General features: G+C 36.7%; 1 protein-coding gene across 1 annotated transcript; it reads left to right on the top strand.

Annotated features, from left to right (window-relative positions):
- Positions 1 to 377: 377 nt before the first annotated feature.
- Positions 378 to 21497, top strand: LOC308260029 (uncharacterized protein; the record flags this gene model as incomplete). Its single annotated transcript, XM_080691366.1, has 5 exons — positions 378 to 1319; positions 6619 to 6772; positions 17782 to 17828; positions 18337 to 18355; positions 20533 to 21497. The coding sequence occupies 5 exons, from the start codon at positions 378 to 380 to the stop codon at positions 21495 to 21497; spliced, it is 2127 nt and encodes a 708-aa protein (XP_080547492.1).
- Positions 21498 to 23517: the final 2020 nt, after the last annotated feature.

Below are 23517 nucleotides of genomic sequence, written 5' to 3'. Positions count from 1 at the left end.
ATTAATTGGTTATCTTTTTGCTCTTGGCTTACTTTTTCAGAAGTTTGGAAAAATACTAAATGTAGATACCACTAAAACAAATGTACAAATACACACATATGTATAATATAAAACTTTTAAATAAAAATATACAAGGATGAAAGAAAAAAAGAAATAAAGAAGTAGCATGTGTCTGTGTTTAAAATAGAAAGACACAGAGATAACAGAAATGAGTGGTATGAAAATTTAGACATTCCGCTACATTTTGAAGAGTTATTTTCACCCAGATGATGAGATACATGAGGTAATGCTAAAAGTCTTGGAAAAAAAGTGCAAAATCTGGCTCAAAAAGAAATCTTCATCCTCTTTGTCACTTTTATTTTTCAAGATGTAAGAAAATGTCCTCTCCAAACCACACTTCACAGATGGAATTCATCCTCTTGGGGCTCACAGATGACCCAGTGCTAGAGAAGATCCTGTTTGGGGTGTTTTTGGTGGTCTACCTAATCACTCTGGCAGGAAATATGTGCATGATCCTGCTCATCAGGACCAACCCCCATCTCCAAACTCCCATGTATTTCTTCCTGGGCCACCTGTCCTTCGTGGACATTTGCTATTCTTCCAACATCACCCCAAACATGCTATATGGCTTCCTCTCAGAACAGAAGGCCATTTCCTATGCAGGATGCTTCGTACAGTGCCTTTTCTTCATTGCCCTAGTGATCACCGAGTTTTACATCCTTGCTTCCATGGCTCTGGACCGCTATGTGGCCATTTGCAGCCCTCTGCATTACAGCACCAGAATGTCCAAGAACATCTGTGTCTCTCTGGTAGCATTCCCTTATGCCTATGGCTTCCTCAATGGACTCTCTCAGGCCCTGCTGACCTTCCACCTCTCCTTCTGTGGCTCCCTTGAAATCAATCACTTCTACTGTGCGGATCCCCCTCTCCTCATGCTGGCCTGCTCAGACACCCGAGTCAAAAAGATGGCGATGTTTGTGGTTGCTGGCTTCACTCTCTCCAGCTCTCTCTTCATCATTCTTCTCTCCTACCTTTTTATTTTTGCAGCCATCCTGAGGATCCGTTCTGCAGAAGGCAGGCACAAAGCCTTCTCTACATGTGGCTCCCATCTGACCACGGTCACCATATTTTATGGAACCCTCTTCTGCATGTACTTAAGGCCCCCATCTGAGAAGTCCGTAGAGGAGTCCAAAGTAATTGCGGTCTTTTATGCCTTTTTGAGCCCAATGTTGAACCCATTGATCTATAGCTTAAGAAACAAGGATGTCATCCATGCCATGAAAAGAGTGATCAAGGGAAATTTATTTCAGAAAACTGGAGTTTAGTTCTTTGTTTATTTGTAACCACTACTGAAATTTCCCAATACCACTAGAATAATGATTTATTTATCATCATAAACCCTCAGTGGAAATTTTTTTTCTCAAAGAGAACACCTTCAAGAGCAATTTTTAAAAATAATACAATAATTTTGAAAGTGAAAACTATGTCATTTAGCTGAGAAAATGTATTGGTTAACATTAAATGATTCTGTATGATAACTTTACATCTTTACTTACTTGGAGGCTTGTGCCATAATTAACATGTCCTGATGAAAACTCTGGCAATGTATCTCCTCTGGTTTAAGTGGTCCACAGAACTACTAAAAATTTAAAGGATGATCATTATTTTTTCTTCCTATTTTCTCATCTTGAAATTATACCTGTTCTTATATCTGGCATAGAATAGTGGATCTGATGCCTGAATAATTACTTGAATAAATTGGATAAAGTTTAAATACATAGATCATCTAACCATTTACATTTTCTGTAAATATTTCAAAACCTACATTATACTTATCCTGCAAAATTTTTTCATTCATTAATTATTTATGTACTTCAGTTTTAAAATAAACTGTCAATACCTACTTACAGGTTTCCAAGCATATGCATCCAACCCAGTCATCAGGTCATCAGTATAGTCAGGTTTTTTTTTTCTTGCATAATAGCACTGACCTACAGCTAAATTATTAGGTCCAGCAGAGTTTATAGATTTTTTTATAAACAACAATCCTTTGAAAATAGAAACAAAGGAGTAGATGTGTTCATATCATTCTGGAAAAGAAATTTCAATGACACTTTGGTTCATTTAGCTGACTGTGAATCATTATTTGATAGATAAATATCCTGATTCTTTATTTTTCAAATTTGGGAATATGGTTTCATTAAGTTGCAGAGGGTCCTGATAAATTGCTGAGGCTTATCTTGAACTTGTGGTACTTCTGTCTCAGCCTCCCAAACACTAGGATAACAAGTGTGCATCACCATGTCTAGCTTATTTTACTAGCTAGAAAATTTCTAGTGGGAAAATCAATAAACATAAAGGCTATTATTAGTCAACCAGTTGGCTGCCTACTGAAAAAAATTTGTTTACCTGCATTAAATTGCCCAATATTTGGTTATTATTTTGTACCTTTATTTTAACTATCATCCTAATAGAAGATTTATAAAATGAATTAACCTACTATCTTTACTGTAAAATGCTCAATTATTTATTGTGTAGACAATAACCCAGACCTGTAGTTTTTGTATATATGTATCTTATTTTTAAGACTTGATTGATTAAATCAGATTGGTTCCATTAATATCTTGTTTAAGAAACAGTACCAAAGAAAGAGATAAGATCATTTCTGGGTTACTAGAATATATTATTTAAATTTAAGAGTCATTTGCTATTATACTTATTGGTTTTGGCTATGGCAGTAGGACACCAGGATAATGAAGACTTCAGAGACAACACTGAAGGAGAGAGACCTAGGGGTGAGTGTCAGAGAGTCCTTTTACTAGTAGAGTCCCTGGTTCTACTTTACTTGAGGACCAGTATCATTTATTTTGGGGGATGTTCTTTGATTTGAAAGAAATCTTCCTTTATTCATAACAGTGTTGTATCCATTTATAGCATCAAGAATTATTCAATACCTATATTTATAATCCTATCTGAAAAATCTATTTTACAATCAGTGCGAAAACTTTCTTTTTTCCCCTAAATGATTGTATACTTTTATTTTGTAGTCTTCTGTGGCTGGCAGCAACCTATCTGAAATCCAATATTGTTACTTTCCTTAATTCCAAAGGCTTGGACTAACTGTTGTCTTTCTTTACTCATATTGTTTATTTGTTATCTATTTGTTTGATTTTGTTGTATTTGGTTTTTAGTGAATCATAGATTCTTTAAAATAAGATAGAACATAAATAATTATGCATAAAAAGTTTAGTGAGTGATATTTAATCATGGTTTAGTATTTGTTTTAATATCATTATTTATTTTAATAATCACAAATAAAAAGTGAAGTGGGTACTGTCTTCATTTATGACATGTGGCATCTTAAAGCACAAAGAAATTAGATGAACTTTGCTCAAAATCACCCAGGCACAATGTAGCATGCAGGTTGATGCTTGAATTTCAATCTGCAGTCATTCTCCCCAACACACTGTGAATGCTTCAGGTACCCTACCAAGAGCTAATTTCTAATTCCATTGATATTTCAATGATAATTTATGTGCATTATAAGCAGAATTGTTGATCTGTTCCAAATAAAAGCAATAGCTCTATTGTCGTTCTGTTCAGAGTATACATTGATACTGGGGTTCCTGGAAGCCCTTCTACCTCCGGGCTACACTCCCAGACCTATTTTTACATTTTCATTTGGAAACAGGGTCTCCTAAGCCAGCGCACGCGGCTGGCTTCAAACCTGCGCGATCCTCCTGTCTCTGCCTCCCAAGCGCGGGGATTACAAGCATGCGCCACCGCGCCCGGCTATCTTCCTTATTTTTCTCTTACAAATTTCTCTTAGAAAGTTGTAATTTAGATGCTACAGCTGTGCAGTATTTTATACCCAGAAGTTACACGAAGGATGCCCTCTAGGAACTATACTTCAAATGTGGCCATTCATGAAGTACATAGGCATTGTAAATAATATTAAATAGATGAAATATTTTATTATTACTAACATCATTATATGAAGTTCCTTAACAGCCATCGTGATGTGAGTGGAAACAGGAAATCTGTTTCCTGATGAGAGATTGCAGATTGGTTAAGTTCATGTACTAGAAAGACAAAGAGCTGCCATTGATCAATACGGGAAGAGAAACACATTTAATTTTTGCACAAATGATGCTATGTATTTTCACAGAATTTCAAAGAAATTTATTTTTGCCTTATGCAGTGTCCCTAATGCCACATTTTAAGTGCCTAAATTTATGGGTCCAATATATGCATGAGGTGTTCATTTTATGCATACATATATTTAATGATAAAATCAGAATTATTAAAAATTTCCATCTTCTTAAATTAAATAAAATTCCAACTGACGTAAATATTTTTTTTTGATGGACACAAATTTGTTTTTGTTAGTGGTATTGGCAATCAAACCCAAGGCCTTTTGCATGCTAGGCAAATGCTTCACTAATGAGATAAACCCTCATCTTCTAACACAAATCATAGCCTTAACTGGATTGCTCTCCAGCCAGCAAGTATTCCCCAGAAGAAATCACGTGTGAACATATACTCTGAAACTGTGACTTATCCCAAACTGAAACAATCCTGCATTGACCAGAATTAAACATTATTGCTGGGCATGGTGGCACACACTTGTAATCCCTGCATTCGGGAGGCTGAGACCAGATCATGGTTCGCAGACAGCCTCAGCTACTTAGTGAGGCCCTTTGCGACTTAGCGAGACCTTGTTTCAAAATAAAGAATATAAAATAGGGCAGGGGGTGTAGCTCAGAGGTCAAATGCCCCTGGGTTTCATCCCCAGACCCGCAAAAAAAAAAAAGAAAAGAATTAAACATAATTTAGTTGTAAGATGCTGAAACCAAATTTTCATGCATATGATGGTAGCTATTAAAATAGATTGTGAATAGGCAAATATTTAAATTATATGACTAGTTGTTATCAAATTGTTTTAAGGGCAAAATTATATAAATCACCTCTGTAAAAAGGATAATTTTAAACAGGAATGGGTGTCTATTTCCCAATTAAGAATTCAATCTGAGTTGGGCATGGTGGCACACATCTCTATCCAAGTACTTGGACGGATGAGACAGGAGGATCACAGCTTTGACACCAGCCTCAGCAACTTAGTGAAACTCTCAGCAATCTATCAAGACCCTCTTTCAAAACAAATTAAAACAAAATGTAAATAAATAAAAAGGGCTGGGGTTTAGTTCAGAGGCAGAATGCTAGTACCATACACACACACATGCACAAAACAGAAATAGTAAAAACAAGTAAAAGAAAAAAAGAAAAGCAATCCGTTTTTATTCAGAAAAGTTTAATGAAAAATACTCATAATAATATTAAAAATTTTATTATTTGTTGAATTAATAAAGCATATAAGATTTTAAATTCAAAATAAATATATATAAGACTTGAAAAAAGGTGAAGAAAAACATGAAATTGGAGGTAGGAGGTGTGTGTGTGTGTGTGTGTGTGTGTGTGTGCGTGTGTCTTACTGGGAATTGAACTTAGGGACATTCTACTATGTGCTACATTTCCAGACCTTTTTATTTAGTTACTCACTTATTAATTAATTGCTACTAGGAATTGAACACCTGAGAATTCTACCTCTGAGCTATATTGCCAATCCTTTTACTTTTTATTTTTGAAGCAGGGTCTTGCTAAATATTTTAGGTCAGTTTCAAACCTGCAACCTTCCTGTGCGCACCCCCCAAGCACTGAGATTGCAAGTGTGCACCACTAAGCCTGGCTGACGTATGAGGTTCTTTTTAGGAGATAATCAGCTTTTACTAAAGGAAACCATGCAGCCAATTCCATGAACAGGAGTCAATTTCTTATTCAGGATATGTGTTGTAAATCACTTCACTTTACTACTGAGAGTATCTCAAGGATGCTCAATATCGATGGCCTAGGAAATAAAAGAAATAACTGACCTGCAAACTAATCAATTGGAAAGAGTTATCAAATAGGAATGAACACAGGACCCTGCTTGGTCATCAACAGCTGACACCTGCTGCTGTGTTTCTGCTCATTCATCCCTTTTCACCAACTTTCACATTTGTTATTTCAGCTGGATTCCCACTTAATCCCAATAAGTGCATTTTATGAGACACATTATTAGCCTGACTTGGTGGCGCGTGTATCCCAGTACTTGAAGGCTGAGACAAGAAAATCACAGGTTGAATGCCAGCCTTAGCAACTTAGCAAGACCCTGTTTCAAAATTAGAAATATAAAGGGCTGCAGGTGTAGCTTGTAGATAGAACAAGCTATACCTTCTTCTATAGATAAAACACCCCTGGGTTCAATCTTAGTACCAACACACACACACACACACACACACACACACACACACACACACACACATTCTTCCAAATAACTGCAGAGTCAGAACAAATAAGGGGCACTTTTTGATTTTTATGACTTATTTTTTAGTGGGAGATGGTTGCCATTGAACTTTTTTCTGTTTTACCAAGTTTTCTAATAAACACTCGTCTCAAAGCCTGCTTCACATCCTTGTTCCTTAGGCTATAGATAAATGGATTCAACATGGGACTCACAAAAATACAAAACACGGCCACAATTTTCCCTTGCTCAACAGACTGCTTATTTGCTGGTCTCAGATACATACAGAAGAGGGACCCATAGAACATCGTCACGGCTGTCAGGTGGGAGCCACAGGTGGAGAAGGCTTTTCTCTGCCCATCACTGGAACGGATCCTCATAATGGTGATAAAGATGAAGACGTAGGAGATGAGGATAATGAGCAGGGAACCTGTGAGATTAATCCCCGCGGACACAAACAGGGCAGTTTGCTTTATGTAAGTGTCAGAACATGTCAACATTAGCAGGGGTGGGTCAGCACAGTAGAAATGGTTGATGGTGTTAGGTCCACAAAAGGATAAGCGAGAGGTCAGTACCACCTGCATGGTACCCACCATAGAACCCCAGAGGTAGGGGAACGTGACCAGGCAGATGCAAACTGGCCTGGACATTTTGTTGCTGTAATGCAGAGGATTGCAGATTGCCATGTATCTGTCATAGGCCATGGCCCCCAGCATATAATACTCAGTAAGGAGCAGAGTCACAAAAACAAAACACTGGGCCAGGCACCCGGTGTACGTAATGGTCTTCTTCTCAGATAAGAAATTAACAAGCATCTGTGGAGAGACATTTGTGGAATAAAAGATATCCACACATGCTAAATGGGTCAGGAAAAAATACATGGGGGTTTGGAGCCGGGGAGTGAACCTGATTAGTAAAATCATTCCAAAGTTCCCAGTCATGGTAATGAGGTAAACCAGGAGAAACACCACAAAAAGGATGGGCTGCAGCTCAGGCCGACTAGTCAGTCCCAGCAGAATGAACTCAGTCGCTTCAGAGCCATTGGGTTGGGCATCCACCCTCACCTTCATATTCTGTAACAAGGAAAGAAGACCGGCATCCTATTGTTTACTGTATGTAACCCAAGGGTTGATGTGAAAGTATATATATATATATATATATATATATATATTGGTACTGAGGATTGAACCAGCTTTGTTCTACTCCTGAGCTATACTTTCAGTTGTATGTATGTATGTACATATGTATGTATGTATGTATGTATGTATATATGTATATATTTACTTAGAAACGAGGCTTCCAGAAGTTGCTGAGGGCCTTACTGAGTTGCTGAAGCTGGGCTCCATTCTGCAATCCCTCTGTTTCAATTTTCCAAGTACTGGGATTACAGGCATGCACCGCCATTCATGGCTGTGAAAGTAGAGTTTTATCTAATTATTTCAAGTTAGAAACTTGAGAAGAAGTGGAAGAAAAAGAGCGTTTGTTACCATGCCCAATATCTGTTCAGAGATTTCAGTGCCAGCACGGGGGCCTTGTGACACATGGTATCTGAGAACTTCAGTCATACATTTTATGTTATTAGCTACAATGCCATGGGTCGCCACCAAATGGACACATGCCATTGCTAAGACAATTTCTCTTCATTCAGTGGGCTCCCTCATTCAAAGAGGAAGACGAGTGAGAAAATATAAGGATGACAACATTTCAGTAAGTAAATGTATTGCTGGATGTGGTGGCCCACGCCTGTAATCCCAGTACTTGGGAGGCTGAGACAGGACGATCACAAGCTTAAGGACAGTCTTAGCAACTTGGTGAGGCCCTCAGCAATTTAGTGAGACTTTGTTTCAAAATACAAAATAAAGTAGATCTTAGGGGATGTGATTCAAAGGTAGAATTCCCCTGTGTTCAATCCCTAAATAAATAAATAAATGTATTATTTCAGTTTAAATATTAGAATTACTGAAAAAGACCCTAATCATTCTTAGGGTAAGGAAGAATTAAAACTTATTATACAATGCATGGAAGAAGATCAATACAAGTAACTTCAAGCTCTACAGAATCCTTTCTGAGAACTGTCCAAGTGGGTACTTTATCTGAAAGCTCAATAAAATCTTTAATGGTGTTGAAAAGAGTCAGAAGCACAGTATAGTTTATTCCTTTGAACAAAATGATGCTGACCTTATTTTGATGGTCATGGATACAACCAGTGCAAATTTACAATGTAGAAGCCTAAAAGAAACCACTTAAAATGAGGAAAGTTGCTTACTATTCATTTTTTCCTTCTCATCCTTTGTCTTACATTTATTTTTACCCAGATCTCTTGACAGTTTTTTTTTTTTTTTACTAATAATTGTAGAACATAATTAAAGACAAACTGAGTAGGAATATCCTTTCCTATATCAAATTCTAAGACTCTGGGTTTGGAGAAGGCAAACAATTTAATTTATATGTATGATATATGGACTGTTTCAGTTCCAAGAATTGCTAGAGTTCAACGTGTAAGCATCCTCTAAATGCTATCTGTATCATGGATCAGCAACTGAGAACAGAAATGGTTTCAGGGCCTGTCTGACTTAGAGAAAGCATGGGGTCTGTTTTCCCACGTTTTTGTCTTATTGGAGCAATTGTTATGGTCACTATTAACTCCATTTTATGTCGAAAGGATAAAATAACAAGAAATTAAACACCAAGTGCTGTGTACAGGTATGTTTGTGTCACTTTGGACCTCACTATAATCTATAATTATACCTATAAAAGTATAAACAGAAAGAAATTAAACACTATTTCCTAAAAGGTTTTGGTTTTCAGGGTTGTCAGACTTACCTGTGGAGGGATAATAATTTCTTACCTTCACCAAAGTCTCCAAAGAGGAAGAATTTATACTGAAATAGCTAATCTTGAGAGATCCATCCTTGAAACAGTATTCAAGACAGAACCCATGGTATATCATTAAGGACTCCCTCTGGAGGTGTTGGCAGAAGCCACATCTCCATGGATAAAATTGTAGTTTATGAATTTATAATTAGATGTATAGAGTGTCTTTTGATAAATATAAAAATACATGATACTAGTGTTGACATTGAGAGTAAATTTAACAGATAAAAAAGTATTTTATTTTTATAACCAAAATTTTGTATTATAGTGGTAGTACATACCAGTAATTTCAGTATTTGGAAGGCTGAGACTGGAGGATGACTGTCTTGAGCTCTGTGTGGTCATGCTTTTTCACAATAAAAGTAAGAATAGTTGGGGAATAGCTCAGTGGGAGAACATCACTGGGTTCGATCTCAATGTCACACATAGGCACAAAAGAAGTTTGCCATGAGTCCACTCATAATAGCTTCATACAGATTAATTTTTTTGTTCTTCTGAAAGTCCCAGCTGCTTTTCTATCTGTCAGTGTTTTAGTATTTGTCTCTGTCCACAACTTTCAAATGCTTTTCCTAGGTTACAAATTCCTCAATAAGATACTTAATGTTAATTTCATCTTGATATCCTCTGTGGAGATCTGCAGAACATATTGGATGCACAGTGGATGTTTAATAAACAGTCATTTGATGAATAACTAACTGATGATAATTAGCCTAATTAAGTTAGGTCAACTAGAAATGAGTGTATACATAAGTATGGGGTATTAGAAGGGACCATTTATGCAAAGATGTGTTTATGATTCCAGAGACATTGAAATTCATATCACACTTCTACATTTATGTTCCAAAATAAGAGTAAAGGCCTTATATTTTTGGCCCAATTCATAACAAGACTATTATAAATACAAAAATAATGATGTATCCTTCATATGACTATAAAAATGTTCCTCTTCTGAATGCCATTCAACCTTTAAGCTTTGACTACAAATAAAAGAAAAAAAGAATTGCTCCCTAAATCACACGGGGTTAGGGAAGCCAGCAAGGGGATGGAGCCTTCACCATGGTCGCTGTGTGGCCCGTGGTGGGGTCGGGTCAGGGACAAGAAGCTCCCAGACCCAGGGACAGGAGCTGAAGACATGGGGAGGGTCATGGGGTGAGAGACCGGCCTTTGGGGAAATGGCACTTCTCAGCAGCCCTCCCTCAGAAGTGCTGCTGGAGCTCCCCATACGGGGGCCAGGAGCCTACCGGTGACCTAAGGCCTCCTGGGCACGGAGCAGGGTGGCGTCTTACCGCAGGGCATGGTGCCCACGGCTCTAGTGGGAAGGGCAGGGCTGGGTCTTGGCTCTTGACTACCAGCCCCTGGGCCAGGGGCCCATGAGCAGCTGTCCTGATTTGCCTGTGGTCTGTGCCCCGACTGGGAAAGTCTTGGTGAAACCTGGTCCTGGGACAAAGTACTCAACTTCTCCGGGCCTCAGTTTCCCCAAATGGTTCTGGTGGAGTCACCCACCATGTGGAGTGGGGCTGGGTTTCAGCGCAGGTGTGGCCTGGGGGCAGTGTGGTCCCCTCCTGACCCCGAGGGCTTTCTCCAGTCTCTCTGCCCACTCTTCACAACCGCTGGAGTAGAGAGCCGACTCTGCCCTGTGTGACCTTGGGCGGGCACTTAACCTCTCTGAGCTCCATCTGCACTCTGAAAGTGAGAGGTTGCAGTCGGGTGGTGTCTACACAGCTCTCAGTGTGATGAGGTCTCTCCATCCAGGTCAAAAAAAGTGAGAGTAGCAAGCATAAAGAAATCAAACAACAACAAATGCTGGCGAGGATGTGGGGAAAGAGGAACTCTTTTACACTGTTGGTGGGAGTGCAAACTAGTTCAGCCACTATGGAGATCTGTGTGGAGATTCCTAAGAAAGGTGGGAATAGATCCACCATATGATCCAGCTATACCACTCCTGGGTATCTTTCCAAAAGGGTTGAATTCAGAGAAATACAGCAACATATGCATACCTATGTTCATAGCAGCACAATTTGTAATAGCCAAAATATGGATCCAACCCAGATCACCATCAACAGATGAATGGATAGCAAAACTGTGGGAAATACACACAATGGAATTCTATTCAGCCATAAAGAAGAACAAAATTTTATCATTTGCAAGAAGATGGAAAGCCCTGGAAAGCATCATGTTAAGTGAGATCAGCCAAGCACAGAAGGAGAAGATACACATGTTTCCTCTAATATGCCCAAACTAGAAAACACAAAGGATACCAGTAGGACCCCAGATATTAGAGGGGAAATACTAGCTAAGTTTTAATGGAAAGATAGGAGAGGAGAAAGGCCGATCTTGATTAAGGAGCATCTTCACCTGAACATGTGTAAAATTATGAATAAGACATGGTTAACCTGGCCAACCATTGGTGGGGGGGGGAGAAAACGGGGGCGGGGGGAGAGGGCACCAAATATAGTGTAAATGTATACTATTTATGTTCAATAAAAAAAATTGTTAAAAAAAAATAAAATAAAATAAAATTAAAAAAAAAAAAAAAAAAAAAAAAACAATATTTAGTTAAAAGATTTTTATTTCTACCACCAAATGTTCGTGGAAACCTTGTCAAAAATAACTTGACAATATAGGGAAGAATTTAGCTCTAGGCTTTTATTTAACTCCAATGGTTTATATATCTGCCTTTAGAATAGTACTACACTGTTTCAATTATTGTAGCTTTATATGGTTTGAAATCAGAAAATATATATCTTCTAGCTTTGTTCTTTTTCAAGATCGTTTTGGGTACCTAGAGTCCATATTCCATATTAGGATAGATTTTTTCTGAAAAATAAATATATAAATATATGATAGTTTCACCTAAAAAAAATAGAAAAAAATATTCTCTGGTAAGAAAGAAAGTAAAAAGAAACATTGAAATGTTATCTTTAAGTCATCAAAAGCTTGGTATCAGACAAATGAAACTGTTATGTGAGATTATCATTTTTAATTTTGGATAATTTGCTATAATACTAGATGTCAACCACTAAGCCAAGCATGGGAAGGAGGGATGGGGAGGGAACGGGGTGGGGATCGGGTGGGGGCTGACTGGGCGATGTGTGCATGTATGTCTACAAAAGTTTGTATCCCACTATGATGTATGAATACAGTGCACCAATAAAATAAATTAAAAAAAAAAAAAAAAAAAAAAAAAAAAAAAAAAAACAAGAGGCGAAAGAGAGGCCATGACTGGACCCAGCAGTCCAGCCACACTGGTCCCAGAGCCTTCTAGAATGGGGCCCTGGAAGGGAATACTTACACCCTCTGATCTGGAGGCCGGAGGCAGGTGTCGGGGGTTTCCCAGGCTGCAGTATTCAAGCCCTGAGGGTGAAGCCAGAGGGGGTGGGGGCGGGGGCGGGGAGAGCCCAGGGGGAGGGAGCTACAGCGCGGATGGTGCTGGGACTCCGGGCCTCTGAAGTGTCTCTCATGGTGTTTTTCCCTTCTAGGAGCCTAATAGTCAACAGTTATTTATCGCTTTGTTTCCTAGTGGGTAGGAAAGCCACAAATAAGTAAATTCAGGCAGCAGGGGAAAAAGAAAAAAAAAAAGAAAGAATAAAAAAAACCAACGCAGAAAATCAAAAGCACCTCCCTGGCTCTAATGGAGTTTCTCCTCCAAAACTCACCAAGTGTGGTGTGCGTGTATGTCACTATCACTTTGAAGTACATTATGTTGTAAGACTATATAGTGTATCAATAAGAATATTTTAGAAAAGCATAAAAACTGGCCCTTAAGCATGAGCACACTAATAAATAAGGAAGACAAAACAGACAAAGATTTAGACCTTTGAAATTCTCTTGAAACCAAGCTGTCCCCATCTATCTGCAGAATGCGTTGGCCTTGAATCAGCTTCTTGGGTAGCCAAAGCAAAGGCATCTTTGGGCTCAGTTTATTTAAACAGTTCCCACGTGGGCTTGAGTAAACATTCTCACATTTTTAGAGTTTCAGTGTGTGACAGATGATACTCAAATTTCCAAATTTCTAGCAAATTCTCAAAACTTAGATGGTAGCATAAAAATATCTAAGAGTTTTTGATCAGAATATGTTATATCACCAAAGTTAAGTCCTCTTTAGCAGATTCCAAGGGAGGCTCTGAAGAGATTTAAGTGGCAGAGCTATACTCCCTGTGAAGTCTAAGATGCAGCTGGGTCAGCCAGAAATACAAGCAGGTTAGGTCCAGTCAAGAGGGAGAAAGGACCTTAAAATGTACTTGTTATGGTGGATGGCAGCAGTGCAAACAGTAACAAGAGAGATTAAAGACCAGAGAGCTGCACACAGTGATGCAGACCTAATCCTCTTCACAAGCAAGAGTGATTGAAGGGAAAAAATTGTTAAATACAAATAGAAATTTTGCAATGAGAAAAATTAACCCAAAGAGATTATTTAAGTCATTGACTATTCTAATTCTCAAACTACTCTTAAAAGGAATTTCAGATTCCACAAGTCTATGTAATATATTATTATGTCTTGATATAAGGACCCAGAGGATGTAATAATTAAAGGTACTTGGTTATATTTTTCTATATATACAAGAATAATGCATATATTTATATGTCAGTTATCATCAACATGCAAAGACTAAACAAAAGCACTTGTCAATGTGGGTAAAGGTCCTGTAAATATTCTTTTATTTGGTCATTCTGAATATGTATTTCTGTCTAGTTGGGTTATTAAAATGGATGACAGTTCTATTGTCATATTATAATAATTATCTCAGATTCTGTAACAGCCATAAAGATAAGCTGCAGCCAAATATTTATTAAATATGTTGGGGAAGAAATTGTGTTTTAAGGTTTGGTAAGTAAATTGTGTTTCCTCAGTTAAAGTAATAAACTGTGTTCATTATAACACTTTTAATTTTTATTTAGAAGTTTTGACTTTAAATTGCTAGGCATTCTTACAATAGTTAAGTAATAAGATAACTGCAAATGCTTTGTTTTGTTTTGTTTTACATTCAACTGCAATGTTGCAGACTCTACACATGCTTTCACTGGGTTAAATTCTCTCTGAATTTTCTTAAATTATGGTTGCATACACTGATTAATTTTATAGCAATTTTAATGTAAAAATTGTATTCCATCTGTATTCAGCTGTATGGGTAATTGTTACATATTCAGAAGAATTACAGGGAATCAATAAACCACATTTTCACATTTTTGTACATTATTTTGTGATAAAGTACATGGATTAACAATTTATTGTGACAACTATTATAATCTCAAGAGTGTTATTAGATACCAGCAACTAGAATAATAAACATCTAAATGTGTATAACAGCTGGACATGGTTGCATGCACCTGTATTTCCAATACTTGGAAGGCTAAGAAAGGAGGACTGCAAATTCAAGGCCAGCCTTGAACTTAGCAATGGTCTTACAAACTTAGTGAGACCCTGTTTCAAACTTAAAAAAAGAGAGTTGGGCTGTAACTCAGAGGTATAATAACCCCGTGTTCATCCCCAGTACTACACACACACACACACACACACACACACACACACACACACGTGCACACACACAAAATAAAAATATGTATAACTATATACATTGACAAAGAAAAAGAGTTTAAGATTTTCAGTATGGCTGTGATACAGATATTATAATTGATTTCTTGCAAACAAAAGACTGAAATCAGAAGACTTAAATACTTTCAGACCAGACGTGGTGGTGCACACTTGTAATCTGCACGCTTGGGAGGCAGAGGCCGGAGGACTGTGTGGGTTTGAAGCCAGACTTGCTGGCTTATGAGACCCTGCTTCCAAATAAAAATATAAAAATAGGTCTGGGAGTGTAGCCCGGAGGTAGAAGGAACTCCAGTACCACCAAAAAAAAAAAAAAAAAAGAAAAAAAGAAAATACTTTCAAAGACACAGAAAGAACTATGGAACAGATCAAAATTTTATCCTCTTATTTTATCCTCTTAGATACTTCTATTTCTGAAAACACCCCCAAATATAAGGATATATCAAGATGCGTAGTAAAATTGTTTAGCTTGTGGATAATTACATTTCAGGAAATATTAAATATTTTAATATTAAAAAATACTAGTATCTTATATAAAGATTAAAGAAAATATTCAGTACGACTGTGGTTTTCACATCAAAAGTCTGAAGTCAGGCTCTAGGTTGAGAGTTCATGTGGTGATGAGCAAGATGAGCCGTCATTTGCTTTATCTTTTCATGCACTTTAAGCAACACTCCTAAAATTGTGGGTTTCGTTTTCTTTGTGGTACTGGAGGTGGAACCCAGGGGCCTTCTACCTGTGGGCTATAGCCCCAGCCCTATTTTACATTTTATTTGAAAATGGTCTCACTAAGTTGCTAAGGCGGTCCTTCAACCTTTAATCCTCCTGTCTCAGCCTCTCAAAAAATCCTGGGATTACAGGCATGCGCCACCGTGCCCAGCTTCTGGAATTGTAATTTTTTTCTTAAGGAAGCGAACTAATAAAATTCTATAAAATTTAAAGAAAAAGTATCTAACGAGATTTTCAATGACAGCCCTGCCAGCTTCTTCGAAGTTCTTTGTAACTTTTTAAAACTTTTTTTTTGTGTGTGTTTGGATTATAAGAAATTTTGATTTTTGAGATGATATTTGATTCATGGAATGATATTGGCCATAAAGAGGAATGGGAGTAAGAGGAGGAAATCAAAGTATTCTATATTATTTGGAATACATAAGTAGCTGCAAGGGAGTTTCAAGCATTATAAAAAGGACCGAGGGAGAGGACTGAATTATATTGGAGAGAATGGTTTAAGGACACACTGGATTCTTGTATTAAACTTGCCATCCACCAACCGCACTAACGGGAGTGGACATGGGGCGATTACTAAAAGTAATTGAAAAGCCAGGATGTTAGTTTAAGGCGTCTCCATTTCTATATGATTGATGTGGATACTGAAGCTGGCCTTGACTAGAAAGGGAAAGAAGGAACAAGAGTTATCCTCTATCTAAATGAGATAATTTCAAAGAAAAGGAGCAGAAAACCATGTCTAAGCCGCATTTTTAAACTAACTTACCTGCCATCTTTTTTAATAATTATAATATATGACTTCTATATGAAGTTCTCAGGATTTGGAAGGAGAGTGACTTTATGAACCCCAAAACTCTTAACAATGTAAACCCCAAACTATCACAGATCTTTAGTTGAATGACAAGTTAGAGTATTTCTGCCCTGGGTCACTCTTTTAGTCCCCTACAATTCATGTATTAAAAGCTTGTCCCCAATGCAACAAGGGTCAGAGATGAGTCATGGCTGGAGGAAAAGGGCCACTGAATACATACTTGGGATGATGTATGCCCATGGCCTCTTTCCCATTCCCTCTCTCAGCTTCCACCCAACAAAGCGTGAGAGCAATATCTCTTCATCACCCCCCTGCCACCACTATCCCTGTGGATTATGTCTTGGAGCTAGCCTCATTGACTGAAACCTTTGAAATCGGGAGTCCCAACAACCCTTTTCTAAGTATTCTTTTTGAATATATTGACCACAGGGATGGAAAAGTTAACTAAGACAGTCAGAGATGGCATAGAATGAAATTCTTCTCAGATGTTTTAGCTTGAAGGAAATCCAATAAAAATTGAGAAAACTGGTAAGACTAAAGACATCATTCAAGGACGTTAAGCAACACAGGCTAATGGCAGTCAATAATCTTCAGGCTCTGGCATGAAGAAGCAAAAGCAGTTGATACTCTTACCAAAGCCTAGGGAGAGCTGGGGCTAGAAAAATCTCTTTTCACCTTCTTCAAGATACGCTCAGAAATTCTTCCTGGATGGATGCAGGACCAGGAAATAAGGGAGAAAAATGGGGCTACTTCTCTCTCTCTCCTTTCTGCCTCTTCTCTCTCTCTCCTTTCTACCTCTTCTCTCTCCTTTCTACCTCTTCTCTCTCCTTTCTACCTTTTCTCTCTCTCTCCTTTCTACCTCTTCTCTCTGTTTCTGTACCATTGATTAAACTTATCTTTAAATTAATATCAAAGGAGCTACATAAGTGTAGCCCATAATTTCAGGTGCAAATAGGGGGAAAGAAGAAAAAATAGAAAATGTACCTACACTGGAATAGAGTAGCAAAGGAGGAATCATCTGCACACTTAAACTATCTAAAAATATACAGTGGCCCTGTAGCTATAAAATATTATTTCTATTGAAAAAATAGGTGCAAGGTTCAAAACGTGTAACTAGCCCAAGTTAAACCAAAGTAACTAGATCTTGTTTTCAAGAATCCAAAACTTTCCCCCTATACTCTTAAGCTTCTATGTTAAAAGTTGTAAACAAGAGAACTAAATATTTCCCTAGGTAAAAACAAAATACTGAAATACAGCCTAAACTAGAATAGGTAATGAGTCCCATTGCTTCCACATCCTTGGGAGAGTCAATTCCCTCAGGACAGGGGGGAGTGTATAGAAAACCCAATTTCTAAATGAGTTTCAGGATTTCAGAACAAGAAGATACCAATTATTCACACTATAACTAACTTTTCCATGAGAAATCATTGAACCAAAGGGATTTGGTCATCTGACATAATTGTACTATAAACTCTTCAGGTTCTTCATACCGATTCTGTCACTGTGAAATCACTCTCCTTTTTCAGGTAGGTCTAGACAGATTTCTTTTATATATTTGAATACAGTAATAAATATTTTAATAAATGAAAGGAAATTGAGCTCAGTCTTAATGTAATTAATTATTAACTGAATCTATTACAATGCTATTGTTCTTAACGTACTATAGTTACAAATAAATGTGCAGTGGAATGGTGTTTATATATTGGGAAGGGAACTAGACCAAAGAGAATATTTATCCCATCAAAATATTGACTGCTTCCAATCAGGAAAGCATTCATCTAGATGCTGTTATATCTAAGGACAAGAATTTTATCTAATTAGATAAAATTCTTGTCCTTAAATTGAGCATGCTTTTGATATATCTTAAAGCATAGCTTCATCTTTACCATAATACCAGTGGATATAACTTTTTTAAGTGTTTATTGTTTGACTAGGTATATATATATATAGTGGTAATGGGGTTCCTGGAAACCCTTTGACCTCCGGGCTATACTCCCAGACCTATTTTTATATTTTTTTATCATATTGTTTCAGTTACAATTTCCTGGAACAGGTGAGTCAAAAAGTTGTTTCTCCTAAAAATTTTAGTCCTTTATTTTACAATTCACCTATTTATCTTTTATTTATCATCCATTGAAAGCTCCCTGATTTTCACAGCTGAATGATTTTGGGACATGAGACTGAAGTGTGGTGTTCATCCTTATAAACTAGAATCTCTACCTTAACCTCTGAACCCAAGATCAATTTCAAACCGTTCCCTCAATCAAGAGCATATAAACATTTTCCCAACTCGACCTCAGGTGGCCTCCTATCACCAAACATTTTTTATTAAGACTCAGTTCAGAATCTTATTAGTTTTGAGAAATTTTCCCCAGATGAACAAATAATTGTTTGGGGAGATATAAGTAAATTTTCACCATGTTTATGATACAAGATAATTATAAATATATAGGAACCTATGTATATGCACAGTTTGTATAGAGCATACATTTGCATATGAATAAACACATACAGGTGGTATTAGATGTAAATAATGTGGTTGTGTTTAAGGAAAATATAATGTATTAAAGGCCCATACGGGGTGGTGGTGGGGACAGCAATTAAAAAATGTTTGAGGAAGAAATCCCTAGAACATAATGATTTACTATAACTTCAATCAAATTCTCGAATAATACTTTAAAATGCTATGCCATAAGTTTAATACAACTTACTTAACGAACAAAATATATGTCCTTTATGTCATAGTGAAGTAATAATCATTAACTACATAATTGTGATCGTAGTTAAGATATGATGAAGGCCATCTCTCAATATCTGAGCACAATCAAAATTACATGGAGACCTAATGGAAAACTGACATCCTCCTTCAATGACATATACCCTGTTATGTTAATGTTATATTGATTCTTTCTCAATTAGTAAAATACCAATGATGAAAACAGGTCACTTTGTAAGGCATTTTATAAATTCATCATTTAAAGTTTTTGTCCAGCACATTATTCAATTAGTCACATGAGTAGAGGGTAAGAAAATAGAAAACCATCACCTACCTCAATGAAATCTTTATTATATTATTATTTGCTTCTTTTGCGCACAGAAGTTTGAGAATATAATTATAATAATTGTCAAATAGGCTAATACTCCTTTTGTGCTGGAATGGTAGTTTTAGTGTTTTTTATTTATTGAAATAATACTCAAAATTCAATGGAATTAGTATCTCCATTCATTTTTTTTATTATGGGGAAATGGTGTAATTCAAGCAATGAGCATACTAGATGGTTAATCTGAGTGCATTATAGTAATAGCCTTCCTTTTAAGAAGAGTACACAAGGGCCTAATGGTTTGAGTCGAGAAAAATCTGAGAGAGAAGCATCTTCAGTGAGTATGAGTGGTCGTGGGGGCATCCCAACTTTGTACTCCTGAAATTCCTCTTACTCTGAGATTCTCTCATGTAAATTCTCCCTGCCACTGCCCAGTCTACAAAGGGTCTACACCATGTGTCTTCACCTTGAGAAGGAGCAGTGTCTCAATTTGATATAGAAAAACAAACTTTGACCAGATAACTGCATGAAGCACATATTGTAATTTGATTTAAATAGCCAATTTTAATTACTAGTAACTAATTACAATCCTGAAAATAGCCATTTCTCAAACAAGGGGCTTTTAAAATCTATAACACAATGCTTGCAATTATAAAATAGCATTGTAAACTCAAAAGGAATAATGAAGATCATTTAATATCTTTTGTTATTTTGCTTCTGATCTTATGAAGCAAGCGAGAACAAGCGTGGTTCATTATTGAGAGCTGGTGGAGTGTGATGTAATGGGTACTGGGAGTTTTCATTCCCAAATTCTAGAGAAAATCTCAGTTTCTCTAGTTTTCAGGGGTATTGTCTCAGGCACATTATTAATCTCTGTTTCACTTTTCATTCATGAAATTCTATTAATAAAGAGTATCTTCTTCTACATGAAAAAGGAAATTCAGAGAAATCTTTCAAAATACGCTAGTCATGCCAGGCATTGTGGCGCATGCTTGTAATCCCTGCGCTTAGGAGGCTGAGACAGGAGGATCGCGCTGGTCCAAGCCAGCCGCTCTGGCTTAAGAGTTAAAAAATCAATCACATGTATATTAGGGTTATTCTTTATGCCATATGTACAAGTTAGAAGAGAAGAAACGTCAGAATAATAAATTCATCGCAAAAACCAGAGGCATTTTATTCTTTTTTCTAGGACTGACTTGCAACTCAGAAACTATAATGTTAAAGAAAAACTACACGATGGTGACTGAGTTCATTCTCCTGGGACTGACAGATCGAAAGGAGCTGCAGCCTGTCCTTTTCGTGGTCTTTCTAATCATCTACCTTATCACGGTAGCTGGCAACGTGAGCCTGATTTTTTTGATCAGAAGTGACTCAAAACTCCACACTCCCATGTACTTCTTCCTCAGTCACCTCTCCTTTGTAGACCTCTGCTATGCCACCAATGTCACTCCACAGATGTTGGTTAACTTCCTATCCAAGAGGAAAACCATTTCCTTCATTGGCTGTTTTATACAATTCCACTTTTTCATTGCCTTAGTGATCACTGACTATTACATGCTCACAGTGATGGCTTATGACCGCTACATGGCCATCTGCAATCCCTTGTTATATGGTAGCAAAATGTCCAGACGGCTGTGTCTCTCTCTTGTTGCTGCTACTTATATTTATGGCTTTGCAAATGGTCTGGCCCAGACCATCCTGATGCTTCGTCTGTCCTTCTGTGGACCCAATGAGATCAATCACTTTTACTGTGCTGACCCTCCTCTCTTGGTCCTCGCCTGCTCGAGTACCTATGTCAAAGAGACAGCCATGTTTGTGGTGGCCGGCTCCAACCTCACCTGCTCGCTCACCATCATCCTCATCTCCTACGTTTTCATCTTCGTGGCCATTCTGCGCATGCGCTCTGCGGAGGGCCGGCGCAAGGCCTTCTCTACCTGCGGGTCCCATCTGACGGCTGTCACAGTTTTCTATGGGACCCTGTTCTGTATGTACATGAGGCCCCCTTCAGAGACGTCTGTAGAACAGGGGAAGATTGTGGCTGTTTTTTATATCTTTGTGAGTCCCATGTTAAACCCTTTGATCTATAGCCTGAGGAATAAAGATGTTAAAAGTGCAATGCGAAAGGCTATCAAAAAGGAGCTGTTTGCTAAGTGAGGTGGACTTGGTCACAGATACTCAAGCTGTTTCTATTATCTGAACAGTTCATTAGAACTTTAAGTTAACAGGTTAGTTTCTGTCATTGATTATTTCTACATTGCATCTTTTATCATTCACATATGGGATTTGGATGTCTATGTCAAGTTAGTAGCTAGAATTTACTATGCCTTCTCAGTGAACTTTTAATGAAAGTATAGAAATTCCAGACAGACCAGAGGCATTATTATTGCTGTATAATTCAATAGAGACCCCATGTCTCATTCATAATCTTTCAAAAAGGTTCCAAGTTATAAAGACAGAGTTACCAAATGCCATAAAAAATGACAATTTAGAAGATTCTTAAGTACCTAATAACTTAGAGCTATTATTCCACAAAATATATCAACCACAGAAGGTGAAGCTATAATATCCTTTTCGCCAGTTGTGAAGCAATGAACATATTTTGGCTATGTCTCAGATCATTACTTTAAGATATATATTTTAAAATGATATTACTGATCCAATAGAATCATCATGTATGTGTTTTTTAATGGAAATACTAAATTTTCTGTCGAAGGGTTTTGTGTGTGTTTGTTTTGAGTATACATAGCCATCAGTATACAATCTCTCTTCCCATACTTTATTCTCACTGGCTGTCCTTTTTAAATAATAGATTGTATTTAATGTTTTAGCCATATAAATCTATAAGTATACATATATATGTGTGTGTGTGTAAAAGTGATTACCAAATAACCCTTTCATTTGCTTATTGCTTATTTAAATATTTATAAGTAGTCATATTTATTTTAGATTGATTTCTTAAAGATGAAACTTCTCTTATTATATATGTATATATGTATATATGTATATATAAATGCTTCCTTTTTCTATTTATTTATTTATTTATTTATTTATATTTTTGTGATAATGGAGATTGAGCCTAGGAGTATTCTAACTCCGAGCTACACCCCTAGCCATATTTTTATTTTTATCTTGAAACAGGGTCTCAATAGGTTCATAAGACTCTCAGTACTTGCTGAGACTGTCCCAGAAATTGTAATCCTCCTGTCTCTGCCTCCCAAGTACTGATAAGCATGCCCTGTCAAATCTCTTTATATTACTGCTTATTTGAAATGCTTCAATTTTATTATTTTTATCTATTTTGAAATGATTTATAATCTTATTGTTTCATTGTTTGCCCTTAAGAAATCAAATTGTTTCCCACATATGATTAAGTTGATGTTAACCTATACTTTGAAATTAGATTTAGAAATTCATTTGTTATATTTCATAATGAACTACTTCATATCTTCAGTCTAAAATAAAATGAACATAAACACCATTTTGTAAGTACAACTAAACATTACTAAATCTTATCACAATGTCTAATTTTTTTCAGATATTTCATATATTGTTATCATTCTACTTCTTTTCACATGTCCTGATGGAAACGCTACAGAATTTAATTGTTTATTACTATTATATTGAGTTATATCATTTGCTAATGTTTATAAATTATTGAATTATATACCATAGATTTTTAGACTTATAACTATATAAAGTTATTCTATCTATATTTATGCAACATGTTATTTTTGCTACCATTTTTAAATGTACCATTGTTGATTCAGGTGGCAAGGGTTATCATCGATACACTTTATACCTATTCTACTATTAATATATAATTACATTTTGTACTTTCTTGATAATATGAAAACTTCGTGACAAAGTCACTTCAGTAATTAAATATGTACCAGTAAAAGAGTTCCTCTGATGTATGTTGATAGTTTTTAGATCATAGATGTGTAAATCTTTAAATTTACTGTACATTGCCAATTGCTTTGCCAATTTGCATTTCAACATAATAGTAATAATAATAATATAATAGATGTTCTCATCATTCCACATTATTGCCCACACAGGTATTGTCAGGCACTTTAAATGTTTCTCAATCTGATGAATGAAAAGTAGATTTTCACTTCTTAAATTTGGATCATCATTATAAGAGAACTTAAATGTTTGTGAATGCACTGATGCT

The sequence above is a fragment of the Muscardinus avellanarius genome, assembly GCF_963383645.1.
Source record: "Muscardinus avellanarius genome assembly, chromosome: 1".
NCBI lineage: Eukaryota > Metazoa > Chordata > Mammalia > Rodentia > Gliridae > Muscardinus > Muscardinus avellanarius.
The sequence above is the reverse complement of the archived record's forward strand: the minus strand, read 5'-3'. Positions and strand labels throughout refer to the sequence as shown.